The sequence below is a fragment of the Limanda limanda genome, chromosome 3, assembly GCF_963576545.1.
Source record: "Limanda limanda chromosome 3, fLimLim1.1, whole genome shotgun sequence".
Taxonomy (NCBI): domain Eukaryota; kingdom Metazoa; phylum Chordata; class Actinopteri; order Pleuronectiformes; family Pleuronectidae; genus Limanda; species Limanda limanda.
In genome coordinates, this window is record NC_083638.1 from 19771386 (window position 1) to 19785411 (window position 14026).

At 41.6% G+C, this 14026-nt stretch overlaps 1 protein-coding gene across 1 annotated transcript; it reads left to right on the plus strand.

Moving 5' to 3' along the window:
• Nucleotides 1-3241: 3241 nt before the first annotated feature.
• depdc7a (DEP domain containing 7, paralog a) lies at nt 3242-12429 on the plus strand. The gene is made up of 9 exons (XM_061068834.1): nt 3242-3305; nt 7979-8441; nt 9945-10075; nt 10179-10371; nt 10953-11173; nt 11324-11466; nt 11547-11672; nt 11972-12050; nt 12142-12429. The coding sequence occupies exons 1-9, from the start codon at nt 3290-3292 to the stop codon at nt 12363-12365; spliced, it is 1596 nt and encodes a 531-aa protein (XP_060924817.1). The 5' UTR covers nt 3242-3289; the 3' UTR covers nt 12366-12429.
• Nucleotides 12430-14026: the final 1597 nt, after the last annotated feature.

Sequence of the window (14026 nt, forward strand, 5' to 3'; positions counted from 1 at the left end):
TCCTCAGGATATCATCATCATATTATTATCATAAGTGTAAACAAACTACTACTTGTGATAACATTGTATGACCGATTAGTATGAAGGGGAAGTAAAAGGAAACGTGTGGGTCTTTCCAGGCAAATGGCGGAGAAAAAGGAGAGTAAATATTGCTTTGACCTTGCAGATGAGAGTTTGATTGTATTGACGAGAGTGCTTTCTCTCTCTCTCTCTCTCTCTCTCTCTCTCTCTCTCTCTCTCTCTCTCTCTCTCTCTCTCTCTCTCTCTCTCTCTCTCGCTCTCTCTCTCTCGCTCTCTCTCTCTCTCTCTCTCTCTCTCTCTCTCTCTCTCTCTCTCTCTCTCTCTCTCTCTCTCTCTCTCTCTCTTCTCTCTCTCTCTACCCCTCTCTCTCTACCCCTCTCTCTTTCTCTCTGTCTTTCTTTCTGTCTTGTTCTCTTTCTCTCTTCCCTTCTTTGTGTCACTGAAATGACACCTTCAGCTTTTTTGACCAGTTGACAAAATACCAGATCATCTAATAACTTCCTTCAGCTGAACACTTGTAAAACCAGTTTCGGCTCCAAACAAAGGCTTCGACTCACTGTACCTTAAACCTGAAGGTACTGAGCTCAAGGGCGTGGCTTCGCTTTGTTATACAAAGATATGAGAACTGTTTAAATATTAGAAAAACGTCACCTATTGAAACTGAAAAAAAAAAACTTTTGTTGAGCTCTGATGAAGTCACGGTTCAGAGAGTTTTATATAATGGCTCTTACTGTAAAGACGGGTGGTTCATGTGACTGAATTCAAATGACTTTAAAACTCACGTATGATATCATCAGTTTTTATGAAAGACAAAATACTAAAAAATTTTCAACTGCCATTACAGAAATTAAAGATTTACAGTGCTGCTCTTTCTGGGTTGCTGTTTTTTTTTTATTCTACAGTATTTGATGTATTATTTCCCTTCTGCTGACCCATACATGTAAAACATTTTTAATTCGACAAGAACCTTTTCAGTTCCATACTAAATTATTATTTTTTGGTGCATTTTAAGCCTTTATTCATTACCAGGAGAGAGATGCAACAAAGGTCCCCAGCCCGACTCCATGGACACTACAGGTCAGGGTCAGCCTCTTGACCCTGCACCCATCTCTGTTTTATAGTCTTAAAGTGGTTGTGTAGCAGAAGCTGAGATATGTTCACGTCTAGTTTCCACTGTGGACAAAGATACTGCATCCTACATTTCCCATGATGCAGCTTCAGCATCTTTCATAAGAAACCTCCCGCCTCTCTGATCCACCAAGGACTGAGTAGTATTTCATGTGTAAAATCAGTGGAGTCCCTCTTTAAAGTTGCACACATCCTCATGTGCTGTTTCGTAAGAGCAGAGGTTCCCAGACATTTCAGGCCCCCACCTCCAAACATAACTAATAGATACTTTTATCCTGAGTGGTGGTTGATGAATACAAAGGGTATTGACTTGAGCTACTTTGTTTAAGAAGCTTGAATAGCACTCAGTAGAGAACACACCTCCTTCAAAGACCCAACAATTCTGCACCAGAATTCTCACATTCATTTGTATATAGCTCTAAAACCTTAGAAGATACATATAAAGAAAAAATCAGAGATATATCTTAATTTTCATGGCTTTATTTAAAAGGTATCTACTATAAGTAGTAATATTAATACTAGTTAAGCCTGCACTTGATTTTTTTTATTTGATTTGACTTCCACGACCCCCCTTCGGTGTCTTGTGACCCTCCCAGGTGATGCCAACCTCTAGTTTTTTAACCTCTGCGCTGGTGAAACCTGCCTGGCTCAAGTCCATGACATTATATAAAATTGTTACCATTCTCTTAAGGTCTTGACTCTGCTCTCTCACCTGGTGAGGAAAGAGCATTTTTCCAAAGAAGAGGTGAAGAGGACTGCCATCAAACCGGTTTGTCCCAGTTACACGCCTCACCCGCTGCATGCCTGTGCCTCATGATCATAATAGCTGTCTTCCTTTCAGTCTCACTTTGAGCCAGTGACCGACTTCGGCTTCACAGTGTCGACTTACTGCTTTTCCCTCGTCGGATTACACCTCAAGGAAGACGCAAGGCACCAGGTGCGAGGCCAGGTTCAGGAAATCGGAGTCCTTACACCACAGCTCATGTGAGGTGACTGTTTGTTTGTGAATAAACGATGTGACGGGTTAAGATCAGGGCCGCTGCTGATCATGAGGCACCTGCAGTCATGTGACGCCAAATAGGATACAGGAAACATGTGGTTTTAGGGTCTCTGTGAGATTTTTCCTTTTTTATTTCTAAATATTGTGATTTGGAGAAGACTGTGCATACATTGGTGAATGTTGTATGAGGAGGTGATGGTGTGTTATTCTCTCTGGGGAGGATCCAGAGCTGACTGTAAATTTCTAAGGTGATATTTTTGACTTTGGTTGTTATGTTGTATCTTGGAAATAATTGTTCTTGATTTCTCGCCTCTCACCTTTTTCCATACTTCTTCTTTCCTCACCTCTCCGCTCGATTCTTTCCTGCCTCTTCTTTCCTCTCATTTCCTTTCCTATCCACTTCTTTCCTCTCCTCTCCTTTCCTCTCATCACCTCTTTTTTCCTCACCCTTTCTTCCCTCTCCTCTCCTATCCACTTCTTTCCTCTCCTCACCTCTTCTTTTCTCTGCTCCCTTTTTCTTTCCTCTCCTCTCCTCTCCTCTCCTCTCCTCCCCTCTCCTCTCCTCTCCTCACCTCTCCTCTCCTCACCTCTTTTTTCATCTCCTCACCTCTCGTCTCCACTTCTTTCCTCTCCTCTCCTCAGTTAAACATTCCTGGTCTTTATCAGATCAGATTTAAAAACAATGTGTGCACTAGAAGTGGGTAAGTGAAAGGTTGTTTCCTGCCAGTTTAACTATACATGTAATCTTAAAATATGAAACTCTAGATTTGTTTTTTTTTTCTCATAGATTAATATTCCCCTGACACGTGTTTTAATGTGTTAAAGAAAAATTATCTGGTCCATGATTTGGAAATTAAACCTCTCCTGGGTTATTTCCTTTATCAAGCGAGCTGTATAGCTACAGTCTCAGCTATAGAAACTATAGTGTGATAGTTGATCAACATTGAGACGCTCACTATCAGGCTGAAGGAGGCAGGGCTGAGATGGCATGAATAATGTATCGCAGTGGGAGGGGACGGTTTCGGGGGCTGACTCTAGTAGAGCTGCGTGCGTCACGTCGGGACTTGCAGAGCATGGACTGGATCTGACAGAGTGTGTGTGAGCGTGTGTGTGTGTATGTAGAGACCCGAGGAAGTCTGAATGCACCGATCACCAGGTAATACAACTTTATTGATCAAATATATAGATGTTGCTGCTATCTGCTTGTAATCGGGATATTTGATTTAACTTTTTAATTTGTTGAAATGGTTTGGATTTGGCTGAAACTCTCAGGCTGTGAGTAGACATGTAAAGTGCCATCTGGGACTTTTGGTGACAGGCTGCTGTTTGTTATAGAAAGGGAAGTATATCAGGCACTATTATATTTCTTTCTCATTTAAAAGTGGATGTAAATTCACTGTGTTTTTCAAATATGTCCCGAATGTTTATCTCACCTTTCCTTTGGCTATGTTGTGATATTTTCTAGAAGTATAACAACAATATTGAGAGGCAAATTTGATAAAGATTTAATACTACACTTTACTATATAATTTAGATCACTTATGGACAAATCTATGAACTTAGATAACCGTTTGAGTTCTGTGACATTCAGCGTGCTGGGTGCAGAGTCAGCAGCCTGCAGCCTGCAGCAGTGTTATGTGAAAACACAGGTAGAACAGGATCATCGTCATCATCATGTGTATCTGCCACCACACACACACTGAGCACTCACTGGGGATGTGAGGGCTCAGACTCCTACGGGCCCAGGAGCCCCTCGACTTCCATCGTGTTGCTGTGCTGAGGCTCGATCTGTTCATCTCACCAGTCTGAGCGTGTTGAGGGGAATGAAGCGATCTGCGACAGGCTGTTAACAGCGACCTGCTGATACAATTGGTGCAGCAGGGCCCCAGTGCATTTTTTTCCATAGTTTGAAATCCTCACCTGTGCATAATGCAGGTTAGACATGGGCTTAATGCCAAGATGTGATCAGTCTCTGCAAAGTGGAAAATTTGGACTTTATTAACTTCTCACATATGAACTCCGGGAAATGTCCGAACAATTGGACCTGGACTTTCTCCGGATTTTGCCTTTGACACACAATCAACGCAGCGACTCGTTCTTTTCATCCTGATACATTAGTATTGTTTCTCTTTTTTTCTGTTTTGCGTCCATCCCATGTTAGAAATGTCATGACTATGCCCACTGGCTGGCGTGAGTCTTCTGGAGAATCTCCTGCTGTTTTCCCACATGGGCTCTTTCTGAACTTATCCATTTTTTAATACAAGGGAGAAATTCTGGAGGATGTCCGCAGCCTCGCACTCGGATATTTGCTTTCTCACATAAGCCATTTTCAAACACGACCTCCAGGGGAAGGTCCGGAGAATCGGGTCCGGACTTCTTTCGGACTTTACTTTCCACACATGAGAAAGCAGCGGGAGAATATCCGTTCAGGCACATTCACAACAACACAATTCTCCGGAGCATTCAGACGAGGGGTGTTGCAGCAGGTAGAGTCAGGTCGTAACGTATGCATTCCGCTGCAGAGATCACGTGTTTTCCTTAAGAGCACATTAACATTTTCGACATTTTCGTTATTTTCGACAAAAGCTCTATTGACAGCTCCTCTGTGTCTACTACATGTATTGCACTGCTTTTTCATCCAGAGATATTGGTTTTCTTTTTGTATTTTGTGTTAAATATATGTAAAGTGGTAAAATTTACTGGCTGGCCACAATGTAGAGGATGAGGTGAACTTACACAGAGAATGCAAAAAGACAATAACTTTATTTTGTGTATAATTTATCATTAAATCGTGTTAAAATCAAATATAGCTTGCATGTATTTTAAACGATATTAGACACAAATATACACATAGAAGATAATAGTATTGCATAATGAAGTAATTACACATAATTTTTTTTTTTTTTTCAAATTAATGTCATCAAGTGCGTTTGTATAACTTGTAAACATCATTTGGACAAACTTGATTTATTTGTTTTATTGCTAGTTGAAGTACTAAAGTTGGTAAACACTGTTTTCAGTGTACAAGCATCTTTAAAATGTCATCATCCACATACTTTACTATCACCACGGTATAAGCGTACAAGTTGTAACTAGTTGATACAAGCAGCTTTAGATGTATATAAAATGCATAAACACAGCTTGCCTACCAAGACGCTGAAAATCAGTTTCTGGCAAAGGATTTCTTTTTAGCAAGACACATCTTAGTAAATATCCCTCCCATGTGTTTGAGTTGCAACCACCATGTTCAGAGGGGAGGAGATTCCCATGTGTGTCTGTGTGTTTGTTCCCTCTGCGGTTATTTACCCACTCTGATGAGTGCAAACACCCGCTGCACTGGTGTACCTCACTGAACCACATGCATCGTCCCACTAGAGTCTGTCTATCTGTGGGCTAGATCTTTTTTATTTTTCGCGCCAAAGTCCCGGTGAAGGACACTGGCGTCAGCTATGCAAACTGGCCTCAAATCTCTGGCTGGTGCACGCAACCAGAGGTGACAGAGCAGAGCCGGGTTCCCAGGATTGTTGTGACCCACACCTGACCTCCCACTTCTTCTTTTTTCTTTTTTCTCTTTAAACCTTTTGAACAAGCGTTAATGGATATTGATCGGATCCGGATTTATTGTGTGACCGGTAATCCCGGCCTCCTGGTGGGATTCTCCAGATGGCCCTGCCCTAACTCCTAAATCAAGGATTTCATTCTGATAATTAAGTTTTTCCTGCTAATTGGTCCAAAAGTTTTCCCCCCCCCCGCTGATATTCTGCATTTTAGTAATTTAAAATGATACATTGACTAATGGACTTATTCCTCCATTTATTCTAAGGATGCATTTTCAAACTTTAGTTTCTTAAAGCTTGGAATGCAATATTTAAATGATTTGTGTCATCAGATTATATTTTTTTCTGATTCCTATAACTGATGCAAACAGCTGATGTGTGTGTTTTTGCTCCAGCCTCTGTTGTTCTTCCCTGATTTGCAAATTCCCAGTTTGGGACCATTCCCTCTCCCAGTGGGATGCACAGTTTGACTTGGATGTGTCTCATTAATCAGTAGATAACCATCACATCTTCTTCTCCTCCCATAGTGAGCTGTTTGTAGTTTTTCTCCGAAACGGGTGGGTAAACATATGCTCAAAACTGTAACACCCCCCGGGTGTTTTGTTGTCACATTTTACAGATGGGTCAGTAATTGTATTTGTCATGTTGTGTTATCGGCCTGGCTGCTGCTGCTGTCAGGGCCTGATTTATGGCCCCTGGCCTCGGTGAATCTCTCAGATCCTCTCCGTTGCATTTGCTCAACAGGCTTTAAAATGCCTCCTGTTGTGAGATGAAAAGCCTCAGTAGCATCTCGCCAAAGGACACCTCTGCTCTGCTGTCATCGGTCCGGCTTGGCTTACAGTGAATGCCACAAATCCTTCAAAGACCCATATCAAACACCGACTGGCAGATGAAATATGCTGAGAAAGTGTGTTTAGTGTGTCAGGCTTTGAGTGCTCGGGCCATGTACTGCTTTACTTGGCTGTAATGCAGCCCGGCAGTGGGAAATACAGCAGGAACTCACGATTCCATCTCTAGTGGGAGAACGCTCACAGTGTGATCATTGTCTTTGTTTCCTTGTGAGATTGAGTGCAGCAGGAAGTGTGGAACGATTGCATAAGAAAATCAGGCACATTTGATGCTTTTGTTTTCTTAAACTTACAGCTCGTGACTCTGCAAATCTCTGAACTCCCGTCTATTGTTAACGCCAACTGACGTCAGAACTCTGATTGTGGGAGCTCTAAACATGCATGTCTGCTTTCCAGATCATATTTTTGCCCGAGAGATTTGAAACAGGGTTGAATCATCAGCAGGACCGTCATGGGGCTCAGTCACAACAACGAAGGCCGCACCCTTTGTCTCACGTGGTATTTAAGCACAATAACAATAGACACGATAATATGAGGGAATCATTCGTGAACACAGTTACATAACAATTACTTCCTCTAAATACACAGGCTGCAGTATTTGCTTCTTAAGTGTTAATCGTGTTAATCAAATTAAAAGTAAGCTTGTCAATACTCAGTGCACAAGCATGGCTCCTCAAAAGAGGATTTGGGTCCGGCTGCTACCCCCCCATTAGATTGCATTGATCCCGGACCTTTAGCCGCGTTACACCCACGTACATTAACGGAAATTTGAATTCTAAGTATGTGACATTACACAGAGGACAGGGAGTGTGTGTTCGGTGCAGACAGAAAGCAGCGTTCTCTGCAGACTCAGACAATAGACAAAGCTGAGAAAGTCCATTGTGGAATAACAAGTGGAATCGCCAAAAGGATGAGTGATTAGGAGAGTTGAGTTAGTTGTGAAGTGGTTTTATGGCTTCTGCCTGTGGAGGCAAATGGGAGGTGTTGTAAAGTTCCCCTCATGTGAGTGTGGCTTTATATGCTCTTTATATACGTGTGTACATATATAAATGTCCCTCACAATTTCCCAGAGCCGGGGTCATGTCCTCCAGTCTGACCTACAACAATCGTTAATCAAATTTCCAGACGTAAAACCCACAGAATAGGATCAATTTTCTTGATGAATGATTTAAATGATTTACTGAATTTAAAATGTACAGTAAATTGTAGCTTTTCCTTTTCTAATTTGATAGTTCTCTCTTCCACTTCATCGAAATCTGTGCCGCAAATAACTTGTGCATCTTGTGAACTGTCATCATGAAATGTGAAGGGATCTCATTCTTTTCTTGGCTGATTCATAACTTTTATCTCTTCTACTTCAACCCTCTCGTTCCCGACCTCCGCCACCATCCATCCACTCATTCTCTCTTCTCCTCCTCCATCAGGACCAGTCATGGCTGGGAAGCCTTTCCGGGCCACCTACATCTGGAGCAGCATCATCTCCAATCTCAACACTCAGGTGGAGGTCAAGCGCCGACGCCACAACCTCAAGTCCTACAATGACTGCTTCCTGGGCTCGGACGCCGTGGATGTGGTGTTGGCACACATCACCCTGAACCGCTTCTTCGGCGATGAGGACGTGCCTCGCTACAAGGCCGTCCGTCTCTGCCAGGCCCTGATGGACTCGAGGGTGTTCGAGCCGGTGGGAATTAAAGTGTTTGGGAAGGAGAAGAAGCGAGCCACGTTTGAGGACAGTAGTTTCAGTTTGTACAGGTTCCTGAGCCCGACCACCACCTGCTCATCATCGCTGACCGACGTCAACTCTCACTCCACCAGCACCATCGAGAGCGGCTATGACTCACCGAGCATGAACAGGAACAAGAACAGCTATAGTCCATCACATGAAAGGTACAGACTCTTGTCACAACATCTTTAGATCTCATTTTTTGATTGGCTTTGTTTTCCTTCCTCCTGATAGCTGGAGCTAATCCCAAATCCAGCGTGGCCTCTGAAAACTAGTGAAGCATGACATGTGACTCTTGAACTGCCATCATGTAGTCATGTTTTGATACTGTTCACTTCCAGTAACCCTTTCATTTCGGTATGATTCTATTGGAGTGTGTTTAACAGGATTGCACAAAAACTACTGAACCAACTTTATTAAAACTTGGTGGAAGTTTCAATAAAGTTGAAGTTGTTTTTGTTGGAGCTGATTTGTTTAAAGGGGGTGGATCTACTTTCTTTAATCTTGCATGATAGTGCGCTCACCTTGGCAGAACTATGCGCTCCCCCCGAGTGCCCTTCTAGTCACCAGTTTGGCAACTTTCATTTGAAACAACAACAGAATTAGCAAAATAATAAAAGAAAGTTGTGACAGAAAATAAAATCTGTTTAGTTACAAACGTAATGTATTTGCTTTCTTTGTGAAAGTTAAAACAAGAGTCCATTGTCAATATGCTTAATAAGATGTTAGCACTAGCAGCTAGCTGGTTTAGCTTAGCACAAAGGGGAAATAGGGAGAAACTAGCTTGGCAACAAGGGACGACAAATCCACTTGAAAGTCCCACTAAAGATAACAAGCTAATATGTTGTGTTTTGCTTGTTTGCAACAACGAAACTTCAGCATGAAAACTGAAAAATGATCCTCAAAGATTTCTGTCATTTTAGGCAGTTCATGTCACACTGATGTATGTGCAAGTGTTCATTTTCCCAGTGTGTTTGGTTTTGATCAGTTGTTTGATGCTGCAAAAATGAAATGAAATGATGAAAAGTTCTGATTGACAGCTGAAACTGACTCATGATTGGGTGAGCACATGTAATGGCAGGAGTTACTCTATCCCCTGATCACTACTGTGCTGACTGTTATATATTTTATTCTATATATTTTATAATATACATTAAGCGTATTGAAAATTAAATGTCACACTCTTCCCTTAAACTCAGGCGATTCTCTCTCACTTGAAAGGGTGAAGTTGTGTGTTGGGGGGGGGGGGGGGCTCTGAGCAAAGACAGGCTTTATTGATGAGGGGCGAACACATGGCCAGCACTTTCTGTTTGTTCCCCTTTTGATCTGATGTTGTTGTAAGAGTGACAGCACCAGGCCACACCAGAGAAAGTCGGATGTGTCCCTAATGGCAGATGAAAGAGGAGCCATGTGCTCAAACAGTTTAAATGAGGCTTCTGTTGTTCGCAGCATTGGACCCAGTCACGGCTTCACAGGGATAATTCAAAGTAAACGGAGAAGGAAAAATCGTCACTTGTCTTATTTAATGTCCATCAGAGATTGTTTGATACTGGAAATTGAGCATTTGTTTTGTCAGATATAAAACGAATCACGGGTCCTAGACGACATTCAGCATTTCTTTCTTCCCTTAACTTGCCACTGATTGCTGTTGTTGTATGACTCTTCAGACACGAGGTGCTGGGCTACTCCACCCACTCCCCTGTTAACACGGACAAATCCCTGGAGGACGTGCTGGGAAACCTCAACCTGAGCTCGACCGTCACCCCCCAGATGATGAACCTCGGCCTCTCGCAAGAGCGTAAGTCGTGCCTGATGAGACACAGGAGAGCGTGACGTGAAAACACGGGACAAGCTCTGTGTTCCTTTGACCCTTAATGACATTTAGCTCTGTGTTTTCCCAGTGGTGTATGAGGTGTGGCACCAGCAGGCTGTGTTCAGGCTGTTGCAGCTGGTAGAGCTCCCCCTGCTGGAGAACCTGTTGGAGGGCAAGGAGTCACCTCGGCCTCCGCTGCACGCCATGGACAGTGACCCGGACCTGCTGTATACATCGAGCTACCTGGACCGAGAGGTCCTCAAGGCTTTCAGTGAAGCCCAGTGAGTCCTTTAACAGTTTGAATATATTTATTATCATCTGTCAGTCGTTATTCACTGTTTTGAACAACGGCTTCACTAATTATGTCACAAATATATATATATATATCTATGTGAAACAATATATATATATATATATATATATTGAGTATTTATATTTTTTAGGGACATTTGATTTTTGTTTGTAGGAAAACATATTTGCTGACTTGTGCAGGGGTAGTTACTAATTACAGGGAAGAAAAAGTTGTATAACAATATAAAACTGACATGGGCCACGCTGTTTAATGTGTACTTAATGTGTAGGTTTGAAACTTACACGTCAATTTATAGCTAATAATTCTATAGAATTACTTCGATCCAAGATGACGCCAGCACGAGTTTTCACAACTCCTATCTCTCTATCAATCATCCACCTCTTATCATGTTGCAATGCTTCTAATCCCAATAATTATGTTTAACTTACATCCATACAAATTTCATTTGGATGTATTTTTACCTGCGAATGACAAAATCTATGTTGCATTACTGGAAGCAGTCGAGTTCACTAAATATAAGAAGCTAACTTGACCCTCCCTCTCCCTCAGGGCTGATGAGTGGATGTCAGGGGCCGTGGACTGTCTGGAGTTCCTGCCCGATGAACTGGTGGTGGAGGTCAGCCGAGGTTTGGCCGGCTGCTCAAATGACCTGCTCCAGAGTAAGAAGCTGCTGTACGAGGTGCTGGCTCAGCATTACGGACACACACAGCAGCCGCCGCTGCTCAGCAACCACGTTTTTGACATCCACTCGGGCATCTCGGAGCTACTCGGTGAGAGGGGGAGCTGGTTCAGTGCACAAAAGCAGGCTTCATATACATTTTCATGTACAGGATTTTCCTGCCCGTGTCAATTTCAACACGAAGGCTGGTTGAAACTTGCGCAGCATTTTCATCCTTGTTTTTCATTTGGTCTGATTTCAGTGAACGGCAAGCGAGAGCAGGCTCTGGAGGCTCTCCAGCTGAGCCTGAAGCTGCAGGACTCTCGCAGCCGGGAGGAGCTTCGCAGACTCCTGAGATTCATGGCCACTGCAGCCAGTCTACAGGAGGTCAAACTGCACAAAGAGGTGAGAGCGTGTGCGCGACATTTGTGCGTCTGCAGATGTGTCTGTTAAATCTTTGTTAACCCTAAACCTTTCTCTGTCAGATTGAGAACAGAATGGCGGTGAAAAGGTCTTTCTCGAGTGCCATCGTCTACAGCAGGAGACTCCCCAAAGGAAAGGTGGACTTGATGGTTCTGTTCATGATGGATAACCACTGCGACCTTTTCAAAGTGAGCGCTACTCTTTTACTGTGTGTATAGGAACGTGTGGAGACACGTCATAATCAACGATCTGCAAAAGACCTCGGGCACAGGGAGGGAAAAATGCTATTTGCACAGGATGTTCAGAACAAGACTGACAACCAATCAGACATCAGATATTTATAATTCAAACTGACTTTATAAAATCACACACAAACTAAATAAAGATAATAATAATTCAATTCAAAATTATTTTAAACATATTGATTTGGAACTTTAAGTCAAAGTAAGTAGAGTTTTAATGTATTTATTTCTCTCTTTTTCACCAGATTCCTGTTTCTCTGCACAAGATGGTCAGCGACCGAATAACAAACATTGTAAAAGGGAAAGATCCAGATATCATAACAGGTTTGCACATTTTTCATTTACCTCCATTTAAGTAGAAATCCTTTTGCTTTAAATAATTTCATTTCCATTTCTCCACCTCTCTTTACTGCAGGAACGACGTTCTGTACAAGGTTGAGCCCCAAGGCCTTTTCAGAAAACACACAAAAAAACACGAAAGAGGAGCTTTGGTCTTTACTGCGGACGATCCACGAGAACCCGGAATTCTCCATCAGAGAGAAGAGACGGCTGCTGGGACAGTTTTACAAAGGCCATCCGGAGATATTTGTTCAGTATTTTGGAAATAGATTGTCCAGTATCAACATGTTGCTACGGTAAAACAAAAAAGGTCATGTATTATAATGTAAAAAGATATAGATGTAAAAAGAGAAGCTGATGTGAAGATTGGTGGTATAGTGAATATTAGCCGGCATGTAAATATTTAAAGCTACTGAAAAAGAATGTGAAGTTTGAATTGATACTCTTAATAAGCTGCAATATTTAAGGACATATTTACTTGTCTTATATATTTGAGATATTTATTTGGTGCAGGACACGTAATGAAATGTCCATGAAACTGTTACTTTTCCAGAATGACAAAATGGATTCTTGCATTAATATTTTTTTAAATTTTTTTATGTTTTCGCACTGCGATGCGTCTTGATGGCGTTTTTTTGCATCTGCAGCCAGTAATGATAAGTCTGCACAGGACTTTTACATGCACATATTCCTTGTGCTACTGCAATAGGAACAGTGTAAGCAATTAAAAAAAGAAAACGTGTCTGTTCATATGGTTTCTCGGAGGAGCCATGTGAAGGAAATTTGAAAGTCTGATGATGTGCAAACAGTCAGAGACATTCAGGAGAATCATCCCTCTGGGCTTTTGTGTTTGTTGCTACAAAACAGATGTCAGCAAGTTTTTCTTTTTTCTTTCTATTTTTTTGACTGAAAACCCTTTGCTGCATGTTCAAGTTTCTGTTTTAAAATTTTTTTTTGTACACACACACATACACACACACACACACACACACACACACACACACACACACACACACACACACACTAACAGGTGATAAATCATCCCTGGACTACCTTTAAACCACACACACACAACTTAATAAATAATCTAATTCAGCTGGACATGTCAAACAGTCATACGTGTAGGTTGAGCTTTCCCTATTGTAGACACCAAATGTGTATCGTCTGATTAAAAGAGAACAATGTCCACAAATGTACCTGGTCGTGAGATATTTTGCAGAACTTTATTTTCTAACACAAGAAGAGTTGTGGACATGGCCTCTTCTGTGAAGTACGTTTACCACCCATTGTCACTTATGTGGCCACAAATGAATCAATGTATGTGAAACACTCCTAACGCACACATATTCATACATTTAAAAGATAGTGACTGCATGCGTCCCAGACCACCTCCAAATGTGTTTTGAGATCAGATTTTAATGTTGGCAATGTTGGCACCCTAGGCGAGATTTCAAATTGGCGCCCCCCAACATACACACGCAAACTGTCATGCATCCACAATAACTTTTGGACTGTATACAGATGCACACACAGGCAGACAAAATTGTAAGCTGTAAAAAACAATAAAAATATATAACCAAAAATATGAAGAGTCTGAAATCAGCTGTACTGATATCATATCATGTCATGTCGACAAAAATAAACATTAATGATGTCCACAATCGGGGTGATTCTTACCTCTATATTGTTCTTTCTTCTCCTCTACTTTGCAGTGCTTTCTGAATTGTGCACCTGATAATTTAATCTTTTTTTGATTCATCTTTGACTCTGTCAATATGGCAATATACTGAACTCTTAAAATTGGCAGAATTTCAATCACCTATTAATTGCAAAATATATATTACACTATGTACATTTAAATTAATTAAATATAAAAAAGAAAAAAGGAAAAAGAAAAATTAAATTAAATTAAATGAATAAACAAAAAAACAAAAAAAAACCTGCGCGCAATTCCTGCGCAA

What these genes read in the sequence shown, in the direction of transcription:
- depdc7a (XM_061068834.1), top strand. An exon ending in TATAGTCCATCACATGAAAG is followed by an intron (nt 8,442 to 9,944) that starts GTACAGACTCTT and finishes ATGACTCTTCAG; the next exon opens with ACACGAGGTGCTGGGCTACT. An exon ending in AAGGCTTTCAGTGAAGCCCA is followed by an intron (nt 10,372 to 10,952) that starts GTGAGTCCTTTA and finishes CCTCTCCCTCAG; the next exon opens with GGCTGATGAGTGGATGTCAG.